This window comes from Trachinotus anak, unplaced genomic scaffold (assembly GCF_046630095.1).
Source record: "Trachinotus anak isolate AG129_WGS33_773 ecotype Australia unplaced genomic scaffold, CSIRO_AGI_Tana_v1 ptg000008l, whole genome shotgun sequence".
NCBI classification, from domain to species: domain Eukaryota; kingdom Metazoa; phylum Chordata; class Actinopteri; order Carangiformes; family Carangidae; genus Trachinotus; species Trachinotus anak.
The window spans coordinates 18,688,711-18,708,131 of record NW_027273859.1 but is presented as its reverse complement, the minus strand read 5'-3'; the positions used below and the strand labels follow the sequence as shown (position 1 = coordinate 18,708,131).

The 19,421-nt window shown below is 39.1% G+C and overlaps 1 protein-coding gene across 5 annotated transcripts in view; it reads left to right on the top strand.

Moving 5' to 3' along the window:
* gpat2 (glycerol-3-phosphate acyltransferase 2, mitochondrial) overlaps positions 1-19,421 on the top strand; it is a 100,320-nt gene that overhangs the window by 57,100 nt on the left and 23,799 nt on the right. For 3 of the 5 annotated variants that reach the window (XM_071483239.1, XM_071483242.1, XM_071483238.1), the window contains 4 exons: positions 15,494-15,582; positions 15,872-15,919; positions 18,846-18,956; positions 19,326-19,396. In XM_071483239.1, coding sequence (XP_071339340.1) covers positions 15,511-15,582; positions 15,872-15,919; positions 18,846-18,956; positions 19,326-19,396 — 302 coding nt within the window. In that variant the 5' untranslated portion in view covers positions 15,494-15,510. The remainder of the gene's footprint in view (positions 1-15,493; positions 15,583-15,871; positions 15,920-18,845; positions 18,957-19,325; positions 19,397-19,421) is intronic. The other 2 variants (XM_071483241.1, XM_071483240.1) reach the window with 1 other exon arrangement.

The window sequence follows — 19,421 nt, the reverse complement described above, 5'->3', positions numbered from 1 at the left end:
CCTACACATTTGAGAAGTTTAACCATTTTTGCTTGAGAAGCTACTAAAACTATTAACCAATTATGAAAGTAGTTGACTGATTGATTGATTGATTGATTGATTTTTGCTGTGCCAGCTCCCACTTTTAAAGATAAATGTCCAGTCAGATATTGGATCTGCTGACCATAATGTCATGAAAATGGTGATTGGTATCAGCACTAAAAGCCTGATTGGAAATCTCTTTTAGAAAGATGCCAGATACTGTAGGAACAGCCCCGCCTAGTTGGTATGATATGAAGAGCAAACTGGAGATGATGGAAAAGAGGAAAGGAGCCGATTGTTTTTACCAGACAGTAAATGATGGGGGAGATCAGGGACAGACGGATGGCAGAGGGAGAAAAATGTAATAAAAGAAAAGACAGCAGATGATGAAAGAAGCAAAGACAGAAGATTATGGAATATGAGAAGACAGGTGGTGATGGGGAAGGAGAGTGGTTTTACATCAAAAAAGCAGATCAGATAAATGATTCTTTAGCTCTTTTTTATGGTTGTTAAAAATTCAAGAGAGGGGCAAGGAGTGGTGCAGAGACTGGGTAGCCAAAGAGGCAGAGCTAAGGAGGGACAGAAGAGAGAGGGATGGCAGCAAGACAGAAGAAGCGAAGGCAGTGTTTTGTAGTGTAATTAGAAGAGCTCTTACCCCAGGGCACCATTGGGAATATTTCTGTTCTCCACTTGAGTTCCTTATTATTTATCTGCACAGCTGGTTGAGAGAAGGATGGGAGCGGGGGGGGCAATGACTAAGTGTGCAAGGTGGAGACAGAGGAGTGAAAGCTTCGGGGTGTCATGTTTTTGAAGAAAATATGCACATACCTGTGGAGTTTGCTCACAAATATGTTCTGCTATTTCTTGTTGTCATTTATGCATTTGCAGATTTACTATGTGTACACGTGTACTGTACGTAACCCTGTTTAGCAGTGTCATGTGTCTTCTTGGCTGCACGCACATCCCTTCATGCCTCATTGCAACCATCTGCAACCATGGCATTAGATATTTCTGATTAAATGTGAAGGACCAGTTGAGCAGCTTTGTGTTTCTGCCCCCTCTTTTATTTTAGCAGAACAAGTTACCGGATGGTTATATTCATATCTGCATTATGCAATAGCATAAGCACCAGTTGCACAAGGAGTCTTACATAATTATTTCTCTATTCTTTACTGCAAGTGTCTGCGGTGCTGGACCCAAAGGTGTTACTCACTGAAGTAAAAATGAATTTAATAATGATAATTATAATATTAATGTTGTTATTGCTTGTGCGTATACAGAAATTACAGGTTATGTTGTACTAATGGTTTCCTGTGTGCTTACCCATGCATAAAATTGCCTGTCCAAGCCATTTAAGTAATGTAGACTTGCAGCAATAGAGTTATCTCAGCAGTATTACTTCAGAACCTGTATGGGGCACTTTTCTCTGCAGGTCTTTATGTAGTCAGTAACCTTTTCCTTGCCTTCATGGTGAGGAAAATCAAATGTGTATGACAAAAATTTTAATCATTGAATTGGAGCATTGGCTGTTGTTCAAGTGTTACAAGTTACAAGTGACTTGACTTTGAATTTGTCGACTATAAGACAAAATAGTCAAAATAATTTTCAGAGCCCTGTCCATCATAAGCCACAACCACACCACACATTTTCAGTGAGAGTGAACATAAAATGAACTTTATTCGTAGTGAGCTAGAAAGACCAGCAGAAGGGTGTGATAAAACAAGTGTCGAGTTGTTCAGATGAGGAGTGTACTGCACAGGGAAACTGAAGCCACAGAATTACATCTTGTTTTTCCCTTTTCTTTCTGGTGCAACTGGAGATAAAGTAAAAACGGGCTGCCAAGATTTAATTCAGGTTTATTTCAATAATGAATTAAAGCTAATGATTGTTGGTTGCAGTGCTATTACAAGGCTGTTTATTCAAAATACCACTTTTCTTAATTTATCTAGTTAAAACACACAAAGGATGTTCTGTGCTAATTGAGTCCATTGCTCGGGTTCCCAATTTCTAAAGATGTGGAGGTCAGAGCGCATTAAATGTACCCAAAAAAGTAATTATAAAGCCAATACTGCCTATCCAAAACCACAATCCTCTAAGGAATAAAACCAAAGCTAAAAAAATGATAAAATACATCACTATTGTAGCCAGCCCAGTGCCATACTTGTCCTCAGTATTATTTTAGGCCTGGACACAGACTGTAAAGTCTCTGTGACTTCAGATAAAAAATGTGCCCTTGCTGAAAGGGAATCTGGTGGGCTGGGCTTTGTCCTGGATCCACATGATTGTACATCAGTACCTAACAGGGGAACACAACACAGAAAAGATACATCAAAAGTCGAAGTAAAAAGATATTTCATGTAAACAGTGATGTTGTTGTACATGCTTCTGCTTTTTCTACTGCAGACAAAATGTTGTTGTGTTGCTTACACCCACCTACACGCCTCTGCTCCACCGAAAAGACCAGAAAGTATAAAGGGCAGCTGACAGCTACACCACACAGTAGATGTGGAGAGAAGGGACAATTTATTCTTTAGAATACACATTTAACATAGGTCTCTTTAAGTTTTATAAATAATTATAACTTATGATAATTAAGTTAGGTATCCCAAGTCCAGCTTGTACACTTATGCAATCCTTTATCAACCAGCAGTTTATTAATAGCCTTCTATAAATCCTTGGAAATGTCCAAAACCATTTATTTTCCATGAAGCAAAACTCCACAACCCATTCTTGTCATTTAAGATGTAGCACTAATAGAAAAGTATCTTTTTGCACATAATCTGGCATTTGACCTGAGGAACTCTAATTAAACAATGCTGCAGGTGAGGTTAAGATATGTTAAATTTCAGAAGTAATGACGCTTGCTGTAACTTCCCTGAAACTTGCATGGACTGATTTTTAAGGAGTTGTCCTCTGCTGCAGACTCCTCATTGGTCAAATGGATAACCACATGGAAACACTCAAACCCCCATAAAAAAGATCTTGAATCAACTAAAGACTAAGCCTTGTTCATAGAAATGAAGCAATTTGTTCAGTTGATCAAGAAAGGGCTGTTTTAAAATATGAAGAGACCTTATATGCAAGGCCACTGCCTCTGCCTCGGGAGGCCCATAATGCACAACACTGCAGTGAATTCCTAGATGCTGTTCTCGCATTCAGCATTATGACCTCCAAAAAAATCTCCAGTAAGAAAAATATTGATGAATGTGTTTTTACAAAGCCCTCTTGAACAGGTTGCTTTTACATCAGCTATGGATATACCTGACATGATCATAAATATGGCTATTGCTTAGAGGCCCGTCAGGTTATATTGAAGTGAAGCCTACTTCTAGGATCGGCCCCCTGGGAAAATGGAGCAAACTCTGAGCTGCGCTGAAACCGACGACCTTAACCCCTGAAGAATGTAAGACCTTAAAAGCTACTTCTACCCACAGGAGGTAGACAAAATAATGCTAATTACAATTAGAAGTACTGACGCAGTGGTGGGTCATATTAGGCTGAATGCCATACAGCAGCCTTCATTAGAGATTAAAGAGGTCTTGCAACAAGCACTTTAATATGTGTTTTCAAAGGGACATGAGACAACTACTGTGACACAGCACAGACTAGGCCAAATTACCTCAGTGCAAATTGCAGATACATTTGTCAAACAGTCTAGATACATGCAGTATATAGGGTGGACATATTCTGCTGACTTGATTTACAACCAAAAAATGGCACATCAATGGTTTTATTAGTAAGTTACTTATTTTCTAATCTCTCTTGCATTCAGTTGTAACATTATTGAGTTATTATTTAAACTTATATCTCATTGTGTCTGAGCTGTCTACACTGAAACATTTTGACTTGCATGTTTTGTTATTGTTTATACACAGCTGAGTCTGGAAATTTGTTTTCCATTTGGATTCCCCTTGTATAAATGAAGGTTAACACAAATTGGATGCTGTGTAGAGCTGAGGTTCATCATTGCTTTAGACACTGATTAATGTTGTGTGCTGGACAAATAGGCAGGCAAACAGTGGAAAACCAATTCATAGTCCTCCCCAGGTTTCATGGAGGCAATAGCGTGTACTATGGCAGAATGCATTCAAATGAGGCCACTTGTTTGTTCAGTTTTATTCTTGTTTAAAAAAAAAATCTATTTGTCACTAAAACTGAGGTGCACTTGAAAATTGAAGCCCTCATAGTGTTGTAAAGCACTTCGAATAAAAGTGCCCTCTTCATGTTTTTTCATAAAATCATATGAATGAGATGAAAGATTGAACATCTCTCAACCTGTGTTCGATTATTATTCATAACCCTGAAGGTGAATTTATACTTTCAGCATCTGAGAGGTTCTGCAAAGATTCCTGTGACATAAATTATGTCCCGCTTGGGACCCCAGTCTGCCGTTGTAGATCAGACCACTTTATGCTAGACCTTGTATAAATCTTTGTGCTAAATTTGTTGATTGATCATAATTTCATTCCACTTTTCACCAAAAATCATCTGACAGGACACTGTTTACCTCAGTTCCAGGGCCACTGGTACTGCTCTTAATTTAGTACTTTCAATAACGCAGCATCAGTGCCACAATAAATAAAACAGCACATGGCTTCAGTAACTGGGATGAGCTGGAAGAAGCATTAGCTGCCAACACTTTTGTTACTTCCTTCATTTTGACTGTTCCTCTCAGTAAATTCACTGTCAACACTCATGTTGCTGTCTTGTAAAAGTAGCAGGGGTTAAGGTGCCACCTGCATATCTTATGATACAGTTGTGCTTTTTTGAAGACTGCAAATGCAATGTAAAGATTTCAGGCAGATGACGAAGCGTCTCCTCTCATGTCAATGAAGTTACTAGATGACAGTTTAAACAGTTGCATGGGCTTTGCCGTGTGATGCAGCTTGTTTTGCCTGCAGCTTAATAAGCCTCATATTACACTTAATAAAAATGTTACAATTTCTTATAACTTTATGATGAGTGAGGCATCTTTAGGTTGTTAGAATTGTTTGTGTCCCTGCTTTATTCTGACATGGTCTCATGTCAGTTTTTGTCTTTGTTTTTCTTATAATATTTCTTATAATATGTAAAAAAAAAAACAAAAAAAACCTAAATTATGATCTCACAATGTTTTTTTTCATTATTTCTTAAATGCGTGACGGTAAGTGAATTAGTAAGTGAAAAAAATTAAACATTCTTTTCCTTCCGTTTCACGTCCTTTCACTTCGTCTGTCTGTTCCATTGCCCTCTGGTTCGAAAATATTTTTGTTGGGTGTGTGCTGTCCTGTTTTCATAAGACTCAAATAAATTGTACATTGTTTTTAGAATTAGCCTTAGAGGAGGTTTTGGTATTTTTCGCATCGCAGAGAAGTGATGGAGCTTGGCAAAAAGGTGAACAGGGACACCACTGTGTTCCTTTAACCATACACCCACAGCGAGAGAGAGAACGAGAGGGAGGGGGAAATTCACATAGAATATTCACCCTTGTCAGCCCACAGGCTCTTCATTGAGCCCACCTAATGACCCTCACATGTCTCCCTCTCACACTCTGACATATAACCACAGAGCCCTCAGCCTTGATTGTATTACATTTATCTGCTGTTAAAGTTGTGATCATGAGACCTCGATAAATTTCCCTTTTTCTCTTTTTCTCAGAAGGCTTCGAAACCATGTGGTAAAATTGCATACACATTCCCATTACCCTTTTAGTGGCGATGTAAACACAAATGTCCACTCAGTAGCCGCTCCTGAGGTTTTAATCAGATCCCAGGATCCTCCTCAGCCGATCGATTTGCACCATTGTCATGAAAATGTTCACATTTCCATTCCCTCTGAACGAAATTGAGATTGAAAGTTCATTCTCAGTCTTGAAAACAGCAGCTCCCAAAAACAATTTCACCACAAGGTTCACTCTAGCTGTTCTGAAACTTTCCACTATATCACACTGTTTACCTCAGTAGCAGTAGATAACCAGTTTCATGGAGATGTAGGTAGTAGTTTTATTTAAGCATTTACCAATCCAGTTCACTTAATGCATATATGCTATTTTTATTTATAATACATTTGCACATTTAAAGGGGCACTCTGTTTCTGAAGCTCAGCCATGAGAAATACTAATACAACCGGAGAAAATAGTTGACTTAAGTCTGTGCAACTGGAGGGAGCCTCTAAACTCTGAGAAATTAAGCCTTTTGATGTCATTGATGTTGCATTCTGGGAAGTGAAAGGTCCAGAGTTTTTGAGTCCTGATCATGGCCCTGTTATAAAAAATGGATACCTAGCTTCCATGTTGTGTGGCCCACTTGTGCATTAATGTTTCTCCCAATGGCTCCACCCACCTGTTCCTGCTCGACCCATTTACTTTACATTGGAATGACATCATGGAAAAAAAGATATCCTCTCTAGCCTCTTGGGAGATTTTTACACACATATAACCCTGTGTTGAATAAAAAATTATAAAAGAAAGAGTATACTTGAGCCTGGGTAGCATGTTGTGCAGTAGTTAGCACTGTCGCCTCACAGCAAAAAGGGTGTGGGTTCTGTGTGGAGTTGCATGTTCTCCTTGTGCCTGGACTGGTTCCATTGTCCATTGCTGTGAATGTTAGTGTGAATGGTTGTTTGTCTATATATATATATATATATATATATATATATATATATATATATATATGTATGTCAGCCCTGGTGTCCTATTTAGGGTGTACCCCACCCTCTCCCATTGTCAGCTGGGATTGGCTCCAGCCTACCTTGTGGTATAGATAATGGATGGATGGATGGGTAGATACTTGAGGCTGTTTGCAGTTGCAGTTGTCCTTTTAATGGGTTTACAGTTCTTCTCTTTTGTAATGGTGGCCTGTGGGAAAAAGGTTTTTATGCATTACAGCCGCATCGGTGGCATCCAGAGCCAGAGGCATTATGTTCTGGGTTGTCCATCTGTCCCTCCAAACATACATCTGCATGTTTGTCTGTCCCATTCTCGTGAAGTGATATCTCTTCTAATTTGGCACGAACATTCATTTGAACTCAAGGATGAACTGAATAGATTTTGGTGGTCGATGGTCAAGGTCACTGTGATCACACAAAACACGTTTTTTGGTCGTAACTCACGAGTTCATGCACTAATTATGACACAATTTAAAATGAAGTGATGACATGTTATATCCAAATGGCCAAAAGTCAACTTCACTGTGCCTTCATAATGTTCTGCAAAAACAGACTGGCTATTATTCAATGCTCCAAGTAAGTGGAGATTGTGACCATATTTTGTGCTCCTTGGCTGGTTGGCTGCTTCAGCTTTGGACATTGGATTGCCTCTGGAGCATTTGTGCAGTTACTGTAATGACCGAACTCAGAAAAACCGAGAAGTGCAAACTGGCTCACAAACCAAAAATGAGAAACACAGACAAAACGAGCAACATTTCATTGCATTTCACTTTGTAGCTGTATCATATTTTTGAATTATAGTAATTTTGGGTTCTATGTTGCTCATTCTACTCTAATCTCAGCCTTCAACACCTCATAATTTCACTCACAACTTGAACTACTTTACCTTTTACAAGTAGTTTGCCAAGATAAATGTAGCTAGTATATGATCTGTCTGATCCTTATGCAGTGTGTGCTTTTGTCTTTATGAAGAGACTGACTGTCTGGTCCTGGTGTAATTTAAAGTTGGTGTCAACTTTTTTTGTACATCATGTCTATAACTCCTGTGGCCATGAATACAAATATAGATAATTATTCACCACTATTCACCCATTATTCACCTGTAGGTCAGACATCATTGAAGAACACAGACACGCACACAAACACACATACACACACAGACACGCACAGCCCTGCTCCCCAGTTGAACTCAGATTCCTATAGTGTGCGTCCAGTTGTACATCATCATGCAATCTTTCTGCAACATCTATCACACTGTACTTGAACCCGTTTGTGTGTGTGTTTGTGTCTATTTGTGTGCTAATGTAAATGTCAGTGTGTGAGGTCAATGACCTACAGAGATAATAGGCGCAGCAGTGATGTGCTGCAGTTGAATGCACTCTTATCATCCCGGTGAAGCATTTCACCAGCCATATGTTTGACTAATGAGTCTGTTATTGAATTATAGACATCATGAATGGACTAAGTGTCCAAATGAACTGAGCCAAGAGCCTCACAGACTCCCCCCTTTACTATTCTAGACCTGAACTGATTAGTCTGTTAATTTATTAGTTGATTGAGAATTGATCAAATGAAAATTCACTTTTGAAATGTGAGTGTTTTCTCAGTCTGGTATGATTGTAAAGTTACTGTTGTTATGTTTTATTGAAATAACTAATAAACCAATGGAGTAACACTAAATTAATGTCAATGAAACTAAATGGTATTTGCGGTCAGGTACATTTCATTATTTGAGCAAACTTTACTTTCTGCCTCAGATGAGTAATTGATGGACAGAAAATTAATAAATTGTGAATTTAGCTTTTATTTCTTGGTTGGTAGGGTATTTTAGCTGCTCATTTACAGGACTGACTCAATAACAGTTTTGTAGAAAAACTGAAATAAAATAACAGCAACAGCGTCAGGCTGGTTGCTTCTTCTTGAGTTTGTGCTTTTGGTTACACAAAACAAGCTATTTTGGGTTTTAGAGAGCTGTGATGGACACATTTCAACATTTTTACAATTTTATTGACCATATGGTTATCTGGCAGATTAATTGATAATGAAAATAATTGTTAGTTGCAGCCCTTCTTCCTACCCTGCTTCAAATGCACTTGTCTTAGTTAGTAAAGCTCTGGGTCGAAGATTAAATAAATGTTTCTATCATTTTAATTTAATATGATGGTAAGTGGATTTATTTGTATAGTATTTTATGTAGTATTTATAGGGCAGTTGGTGGTGGTCAAACAAGCTTGCATTGTTTATTATGAGTGCCTCCTTTGGAAATGTCTGATGTGTGACTTTTCACCAACATGCATGCTGACACATTCGCATATGTTGTAACAATTTATTCTCAAGTATTGCATAGAAGCTGCCAGGCCTTCCTGAACAGTTTTGGTTCATGAATCAATTACCAAATAGGCCAGTTGCATAAGACACCAGGTTACATCATTTTGGTTGTAGAACACATTTTGAGGGATCTCTCCAAATATAGCTTCTCAGCTTTGTGTTCACATATTTGCACATATTTGAATGCATCTGTTTTTCATTTGCGAAGGTGTTTTCGTGGCCAGCAGGTTGAATATTTGCTTGTGTTTACAAGAAGCATAGCTGCAGGTACCTCACCTCTCGCCCTTACCTCAAATCTATTCAAGCTTGGTAGGTCGGCTCAGGTGTCTTGTATCCCTCAGTTGTTAATAAAACATCATGGCTGTCAGGGAGTGATGAAAACCTGTTTAAAAGTAGAAGAGAGGGAGTAATGTGGATGTGCAAAGGGGAAGGGATGATGGGTATCTGACATGTGACTAGCACTCCCCTTTTTTGTGAATCCAGTGTGAAGTGGAAACCTTTTTATCTGACAGTGTCAGATGGAAGCCGCTCAGTGATCAGTGTAATTATCATTAGATCCTTTTAGTCAAAAACATGACAATCGGTGTAATTATCATCAGATCCTGAAACAATCTGATCTCTCTTTTTCCAAGCCTGCCCTTTCCCTCTCCCGATGTTTTCTCTCAGTCATATCTTGTACAGTTTTTGTGCACGCCTTAATGTTGATTTCATTAAAGAACAGCAAAAGTCATTCCAGTTCACTCTTTTATCTCCCTCTGATTTTCTCTGTTCTCACACAAGCATAAATAATCTTTTCATCTTTCTGTCTGGGTCTTGACTTTTGTGACTAGATGAGTGGGGTCATGCAAAGGTCAGAAAAAGATCATATCCAATCACATCTGAAATGTTTCAGCCATCCACCATGTCTGTCAACTTATATGATCAGCCCAGATAAGTAAGAGCAACACAAGCATTACTAATAACATTAACAAAGGCTCTGGCTTACATAAGCGTGAGCCATGACTGTGTGACAGTGGGCCTGCATGCACAATACCAAGACTCTGAAACTGACGCTGCTTTTCCTGCTGATTCCCAAGTGACATGATGGCTTGTCTGTCTTTAAATGGTGGGAAGGTCTGCTCACCCACTTAAGTGTTTTCAGCTCTTCTGGCTAATTAGACCTCAGGTTGATGTTGGGTGTAGATATGCTGGGATTTACATGCCACCAAACTCAGTTTAATAATAGTGGGTCTCTTTCAAAATCTGAAGAGCACAGTGCCAGTTTTGAAGGTTCCTGGGCATATTTTCCCCTCCATTTCTATTTGGCACACACTGGCACACCGTCCTGAGAAGAGGACTAATCAGGCATATTGAGTAGAAACACCTGTGGGATGAGCCATAAATAGAAGCCTTATATGACACACTGTCTGACAAAAGTAATTACTGTATGAGGTTCGTGTCCAGAGGACAGCAGAGATAGCCGAATACTGGCTGCATTGTGGTGAAAAAGCTATGTGTGATCGTGAAAGTATAAGACCAAAACAAATACTGTCATGCAGGCAAAGTGGTCTGTGCTCACATGTAAACAGACAGGCGCGTGGGAGATTAAGTAAAGGTAACAAAAATGTGCTCCAGCCCACTGCTATCTCTGAAATTTTAGTGAATAGCTTCATTTTGGTACATTGGAATGAATGCTTTTGTACAGGCATTTTGATGCTGTTACTGTCCCAAAATGTAGCTATTTGATAAATTTACCATGAATGTTGACGCTGTGCAGAAGCTGATTTTCATTAGAAAAGCGGATTATGTGGTTCTTAAAAAAAAAAAAAAAGGATTCTTTTATTGATAGTATTGTACTGTAAGTCTTTTATTAACAACATTATGCTGGATTTCTAAATAAAGATAAATAACGTAAAGCTTACCCATGCATATGGATAGATCGTATCTAATTGGATAGCAGTACAATAAATGATAGTTCTGTAACAGTCTAAAAACATTGATTAAAAATTTTGACTTCTCACTGTCAGAATGTTTATATAAGGATTTTCTATAAACATTTTCTACCACTGACATTAAAGTGAAAACAGTGTGAGACTAAAGGGAGGCAGAGAGCAGAGAGTAAAGGTAAAGAATTCCTTCTGTTCTGGGAAAATCAATGATACTCTCTGGCTCCATGACGCACAGCTGCCGATTGACAAATTGATTTTCTAAGTGTATGTGTGTATATGTGTGCTTTGAAACAGCGACAGTTGATGCATCCAGGTGCACAGCTGTGTGCTCTGACAATATTAACATTCTTTTCGAATAGCCTGATTCACTTGCAAACTGTAAATAGAAGTCCATCACACTGATGTTATCTTTCTGCCTTGTCAGCAGTATCTTCACTCCTAATTGGTTTGCTTTGGAAGGCTGAGAAGCATGTCAAAGACATGCTGTTAACACTTTCACCAAGTGTGTACCACTGGATTTTCTCATTTATCCATTCTATGGTAAAGGGATGCTTAGATTGAAATTTTCTTTTCAATTGGTGGAGACATTCTCTGCTCGCAGCAAATATTTGTCAGTTATTGTAGTCTCAGATTGGCTATACATTATTAACACCACATAATGTAACTAAGTGAAACTAAGTGTTATTGTCTAATAGAGTTGACCTGTGGTAATATACTGGATTTACGATGGAGGTCCCTGTTAACAATGAAGCACCTTTTTGTTCCCGTCTAGGGCTGCACAAGATTGAAGGTTTTTCTGGTTATTTGATAACTGGTCATTTCCACGGTCATTTGGCTCATATTGATGTTATTCATTTTATTGCAATAGCACTCTGTGTCTGCGTTCCACCAGTTAGTCTCTAATGTAATAGTGATTTTTGCTGTAGATGTGGACATCCTAACGACACAGCTTTATTAATTCCTTTCCTGATTTACACTCCACTGTTTCCAGTGTGAGTGTAAACAACTTTTTGTATCATATACCCTACATTTCTGTCAGATAAAATTTAAAGATACAAAAACTCAGGATTCATCTCAGAGTTTAGACACAGACTGAAATATGTCGGAATATAGATCACTTTCTGCAGACGTTGCCTTTGATGTTTGATTGACAGATTATTAGGCTACTTGCAGCTAGTTACAGCTGAGAAAGGGCAACTTGCTGACTTTTGTGAAGTGTTCAAAATTGAATTGGAAGTGATGCTCTCTTTTTTTTTTACTTGAACAAACTTTCTCTAAAGCTACTGGTAGCTAACATGTACAATAGCCAACATTTCATTGCTGTCTTTTAACCAAATACATACACAATGAAATGCAGTCCTCGGTTTGCGATTCATGTGGTTGTTGATTGAATATGGTCAATGTAACATGTAAACTGGACTTTAGAAAATTATACTCTTCCAGCATTCAGCACAAACACTTTTTGTTTGGTTTCTTGTCAGTATTTTCACTTCAGGTTGTTAAAAGGTCAGCTGATACAAATACATAGTGTATGGATGTAGGTTTCCTCTGATGAGTTTACACTGTGTGCCATTGCCACATATTGCCATAGTAACTTCAGTGTGTGTGACCTTGAGGTCTTGATGTTCTTTGAATTTAATTGAAAAGCCCCTCACTGTCATGCCATTTCCCCAAGCAGACTTGGGCAAAAATCAGTTTCCTGTACCCTTCATGTGTATATGTGTGGATACTTCTTAACTCTCCATGTCTGGCTCCTTTTCAAACAGACACTAAGTGTTCTAAAAGCCCAAACTAATCACTTAGCAGTTTGGGGAATAGACAGGACTGCACCAATTGACATCACTTCAACTGCTGCTCTAAAATTATCGTCAGTCTAATCTGACCTGGCAGCCCATAATGGCTTCTGATTTTTAATCCTTCTCATCATGGGCCTACTTAGGTCTGGGATATCACTACAGCTTTTTAATTAAAGTCTGTAAATGATCAATTAACTTTTGATGAGAGGACTAAGCAAGCAGAAATATGAGGAGGGGGAACCTGTGGCCCAAATTTGATTATCTGTCATGTTTCTAGGTATCAGTGTGTGAATTCTTATGTTGCAGGTTGACAGGTAAGCGTGTGTGAGGAGTAGTGTACTGTATGAAACTGTTTGTAGTGTTGCATTGGTCTGGCCTTAGCATACTGCTGTTGCTAGCTGTTTCCAAGTGGTCTTGCATTCTCTCTGGAGTGGCTTATGTAACCCCATTAGAGCCTTTGCTGATTCTGTAGCTGTGTAACTTACAGTTTTACACCCTTTACTACCTATTTTGCTGACTTGTCTCCTCTATCACCCTGTTCACCTGAAAAGAATCACCAAGCCCTGGGAACCTCTGTCATGCCAATGTCTTCCTTCCCATAGGTGTTGGTAATGAATGTGTGAACTTGAACAAGCTCAAATGGAGCATCTCCCTATGGGGAAGGCTTAAGTTTTAATTAGCAAAGTTAATGGGGTAGAGTGGGATCAATAGAGGGAAGAGACAATGTAAATGCATAGTAATACAAAGACAAATGCCAAGTAAAGTCTCCCATTGAACCTAATGAGACTCCTGAATCTGATAGGTGTAACCCCAGAAAGATTTATTAGAAGAGAGTTGTTGCCAAAGGATGACAGCAGGCCACGTCCTCATCCTTTTGTAGTAGAAGCAAAGCCTTGAGTAAAACTAAATGGAAGCTCTCTCAGGATGGTTTTACATGGCTTTAATGTAGCACTCTCTTTTGGAGAGTGTGTGAAGGCTCTTGATCTGTATTTAATCCACCTTAATCTCAGATGATTACTAATTTGAGTAATCATTACTCATAAAGTGTCTGAGTAAGGGGTTTGGCCACCAAATGCCACCAGAACAACTTCAGTGTGCATTGACATTGATTCTACACATCTCTGGAGCTCTACTGGAGGGACTGAAGACCATTCCTCCAAAAGATATTTGCTCATTTGGTGTTTTGATAATGGTGGTGGAGAGCAGAGCGCTGTCTAACTCATCGGTCCAACATCTCTCATAGGTGTTCATTTTAGGTTGAGATTTGGTGACTGCAAAGTCCCTCACTTGGAAGTCGCTTTGGATAAATGCTGTTACATGAGTAAATATTGTAATGTGATTCACATTACTCGTCAAAACATTCAGTGACTGCTCTTGCCCTGGGGGCAGTGTCATCCTGGAAGAGACCACTCCCTTCCGGATAGAAATGTTTGATCATAGGATAAAGATGATCACTCAGAACAACTTTATTTTCATTTGTAGTGACCTTTTTCGGTAAGGGGACAGGAAGTCCGAAACCATGCCATCAAACTGCCCCCCACAGCAACAGAGCCATTAGACCCCCTTACTGTAAGGGTCAAGCAGTAACCAGTTTCTTGATGTAGGCCACATATGCACTCGTACACTTTTCGAGAATATTGCGAAGATTGACTCATCTGACCATATCACTTCTTTCCACCAAAAATTTCAAATGTACATTCATCTTTGTAATGAGGAGAATGTAATTGTATTTAATTGTAATTGCTATGTGATTGTAGATTGACTGTTCTTGCTGACTCAGTTTGATCGCGTCCTGAATTGACTGAATAGCAGACCTTGTGACTGAAGCTCCTGTCATCCGTACCCCAACATTGAACCCTCTTTCAAAGTCACAGATCTTTTCCTCTTGCCATCTTGATACAAAATCAGAACTGGCTAGGCCTGCTCGGAATTTGTATACATGCAACAGAGCATGATTGGATGTTAATTGTATCGTCCACCTGTGTGTTTGTCACACATCTGTATGTTGCCAACACTCATTACTGGTTTTCTAAGTGGGCAAGGGACCTGCATCAGTTACATAACAGCTGTTTTTCAGCTGATGGCTGTGTACCCTGATTTTAATGATTTATGACCCGCGAGTGAGTGTCTGCCCTCCTCCACCTGCATGTTGCTGAGCACAGACAGCCTGGGAGTTCCTCTCAATCTTAAACTTTGTAACGGCAGTCTTGTCCTGGTGTTACACCTACCTGCATACAGAAGTGAGCGCAAAACTTTTAAATTAAAGTTTTCCACAAGTCAAACAAAAAGAAACAATGGGAAACCAACACAAGGAAGTCAGCAGCTATAAGCTACTTTACTTTAACTTAAAAAGAATGATGGGAAACTTACAAATTTGAGAGAATTTTGTTATGGTGGAGGGCAAGAAGTGTTGGTTAGATGGGTAAAATTGTAGCTATGGGCACCGGGTGATAGATAGGTGAGTGCTGCGAAGCCTCTCCTGCAAAGAACCAGAGGATAAAGTGTGTGTGTGTGTGTGTGTGTGTGTGTGTGTGTGTGTGTGTGTGTGTGTGTGTGTGTGTGTGTGTGTGTGTGTGTGTGTGTGTCTTTCTTAAATTGGAAAGATGAAGCCTTTATCTCAAAGCTTGGTTTTGTTTAGTAAAGCTCCTAAAGTGGCTGCCCACTCTAATTCACATGTGCTCAGAAAACCGTCCTTATTACCCACCACAATGTGAAAAGGCACATTTTTAACATGACGCTGTGTGTCTCTTTTCCCCCAATCTTTTTTTGTAAAAGTCTGCAGGGGGCTCACCATGGTGCATGAGAAGAATGACTGGATAAACAAAGACATGGTCCTTCCATCAAATCAGCAGAATAGACCTGCAGTAAGTACACTGCCTGCATGACTCATTCCCACTGTCATCTCCCACTTACTCCATGAGCACTAATCTCAAACTCTTTGTTCTTCACAATCACGAGAGAACATGCACAGACCCGCGTGCTTAATTCTGTTTGATGTTTACCAAATCACAGGATGTGATGCGTCAGTGGCTCATACTGATCCATCAGAAAATGAAGAGAATTCTTTAAGGAATATTTGACATTTTTTGGAAACATGCTTATTTGTAATTAAATGAAAAGAAAGAGACTAATCTCATATCTTTGTTTTAAAAGTGGAGCTGTAGCCTGAAGGCGATTAGACTCTGTGACAACAACAATCATGTAAGTTTACTTCTTGTCACATTGCACAAGATGGGTCTCAATTTGTGTCAGACTGTGTGATATCAATTTCAGACATGCGAGATTGTACAATGAATGTGTGGTGAATCATACCATTACGGAGTAATCAGAAAAAAAGTATGTGAGAGCAGAGGCTCGCCATCAGTTCGTCTCATCCAGTTTTGAATGTGCAGCTCTGCAAGGTTTTCTTCATTGCCTGTCAGACAAAACTTTTTTGACTTTGGCCTCCATCGTTTTGGTGGATGTGGGTCATAGCAGCTGTCACTGTGAGAACTCTGTCCTAAATTTCTGACACTGTCTGAATTTTGCTGCAGCATATATTTGGTTGCCAAGCTCCATGTTAAATCTGTGCATGTGTCTCACAGTGCGATATAGACCCAACATTTTGGATTGACAACCACAGATTTTACCACATTCCTGTCCTTACTGTCAACTTACATCTCAGGCAGCCAGGACTCTAACAATATAAAAAGGGCCTTTAGCTTCGCATAGAGATTGAATGCTTTAACTAATCCCTAGGAGATCTCTTCCTAAAGCACTTCCAATGTAAGTGATGAGGGACATCTGTAACTGATGGTACAATAGTGGTCCTGTGGAAAGTGTAGTCATCATCTTGTCAGTTCCCCTCGTTGTGATAGTCACTGTGTGACATTTTGTCATGAAAGTGTCACTATTTTGCAGAGCTTAAACTGTCTTCCACTCTGAGGTCACCAAAAAAATCTTTCATAGATGATTCAGTACAGCTGTCAAATTTATGACAAGTCCTTACAACATTCATGTCTAGTAATTTCTGTATTCTCTGTTGAGTTTCCAGATAGCTTATGAATACAATGCTTTTTTGGCTGTTGAATGTCTCTTTTGTCAAACACTCACTTCAGCACATGACTGCAACACCAGGAAGGACTCACAGATCCCTCCATGATTCTAACAGTATTACAATTGAAAAAATAAATTATTTAAATGAAAACCAGTGCACTTCAGGATGATGACTTAACTATGAACTGATTGATAGAAATGGTTGTCAGTAATGTAAGTACAGTCCTTTAAAACAGAAAATATGTCAAGCTATCCTTTAACACTTTGACATGAGCGTGGTATGAATTACCGGTAACTCTGGTCAACAAAGTGAATAAGCTTATTTCCCAAAATGTCAAACTATCCCTTTAATACTTAGGATGGTATGTGGTTTTAGCCTAATAATAATAATTTTTTTCTACATACTTGTATCATTCACACTGTCTCTACTTCTCCCTTCTTTCTTTATACCTCTCCTTTGAACTACTGTTGCCATTTGAATGATTGACAGCCATGGTTTATCTTTAAATGGACATTTTCTTGGCAGGGCACTGATTCAGTCAGCTGCTCACTTCTCTGGGATCCATCATCATCATCAGTCCACCAGGAGAAAGTGCCATTGATTTTAGGCGATTCATTAGCTCATTTCATCTAAACGGGGTAATCAGACTGAATCCTGACTAACACTTACTCTGAGCCTCAGTAACAGCCCACACTCATGCATAGCATGATAATTAACAGGTATCGCTGCTGTTTTTCATCATAACACAAATATTTGTACAACTGACCAAGTCTGGTTGATTAGTACACAGTACACAGACTGGCCTGTGCTTCAGTGCATGAGCTGTAAATGCCTGATGTGCACTGACTGACTGATACTGGGTCTCGTATGGGCCCTGTATTAATATTTACTGCACTGCAAGATATTGCATGCTCCCATGGATTCAGAGTTAAACCAATCATAGCAACACAGAAATCATAACAAACTCATAATGAAATCAAGAGCAAAGAATCAAAGCATTTAAACTGGCAATTTTTTCTCTCTTTCAATTCACTACTGCTTTTATATTTTCTTAAGAGCTGGCGAAATCAAATGTGGCTTGCTGACAGTAAGATGACATTTAATGTGTGTGGAAAAACAGACTTATCTGGACTTTTGGATGCTATTTTGTGTTAGCTTTAGTGGGTGGAATTATTTTGGATATAAAGATCTATTGCTGTGTAATGATCTCGTCAGAATGATTATTTTCCTGTCCTAGTCTTTGTCAGGCACATGTCTACATATCAGAAACAATTAAATGACAAAGTTATTCATATCCATGGCTAAGTAATTAGCATTTTCCAGGAGGAATCGTGTTTCTCTGATTCTCTACCCCAATGACAGAAACCAGATTTGTTGTATATATTAAGAAATCAGTTAACTGAAACACTTAAAACACATAAATTGATTGAGTGCATGTGAATGCACTGACTGTGTTATTACTAGGTTGTTCACCTATCAGGCATATCTGACTTCTCCTGTTCACAATAAGAGAGACTCCAGTCTCAGAAAATCCAGTCTCAATGCATTACTATATACAGTAAGTTGCCAGTTTATTAGGCAGCTTTATCACCTAGCTGAAACTAATGCAGTCTAATCCAACAGTCCTGCCATATAGCTTTGTGTACCATCTCCACTCTTATAATGTTCAGTTTATGTTGAAACTGTTTTAGAGAGATGTTGATTTAACTTTATGGTCGTCTTGGAGGCTGCAGTTTGTGTTGTCGTTGAATTGTATTGCATTATACAGAGAGTTGTTTCTGTTAATTAGAGTCCCCTCACCGATATAATTGGGGTGCACAAAATATTAGAAAAATTCAGACGCAATGAAATTAAAAAACAGCACAACCTGCAGCCTCCAGAATGACCATAAAGTTGATTAGTCAACCCCTCCTTAAAATAGTTTCAGCACAAACTGAGCATTACAAGCTTTATGAAGGACGATTTGTTGCAGTACTGTTGTATTAGACCGCACTAGGTTTAGCTAGGTGTACTTAATAAACTGAGTGAAATTTCAAAAAGTGGATGTGGTTGCAGTCCCTGTGTATGTGTGTGTGTTTCCTTCTCTCTTAGTTGTCATGGGAATTGAAGATCAAGAAAAAGCTGATGACTGTGCCTCCCTGTCTGGGCAAGTTCAGACCAGTTGTGGGCCAGTGCTGCCACCAGTGCACTCCGGACAGCTTGGTGAGTGTGGAGTGTTCGGACCAAAGACGGTTAGAAAGAGAGAAATAAGAGGATAGGGAAGAAAGAAAGTGAGACTAATGAGAGACGTAGGCTGTATTTTTAAACCATCCACGAACTTAATTTCCATAATCTAGGGCTGTGGATTAGTCCAGTAATAAACAATAAAACTAACTGTTTGACCTTACATGACACACTAAGCTTGTTCAGTGAATTTAAAGGTGCTTTCCTATATGTCCATACTCTGATGGGCATCCTTGAACTGCATGTGTCCTGTGTGTATGATGAATTGCATGGTGTCAAACAGAATTCATTGTGGGTTGATGCTGACACCCAGGTCATCTGTCTGTTTGATTGTCTATAATGGCTTAGCGCAAGAAGCTTGGACATAACTCCTCCCTGGGCTTCCACGACTTGCTGAGTGTCAATGAGACACAAACCAGGTAGTAATAGCATCTACAGTATTCA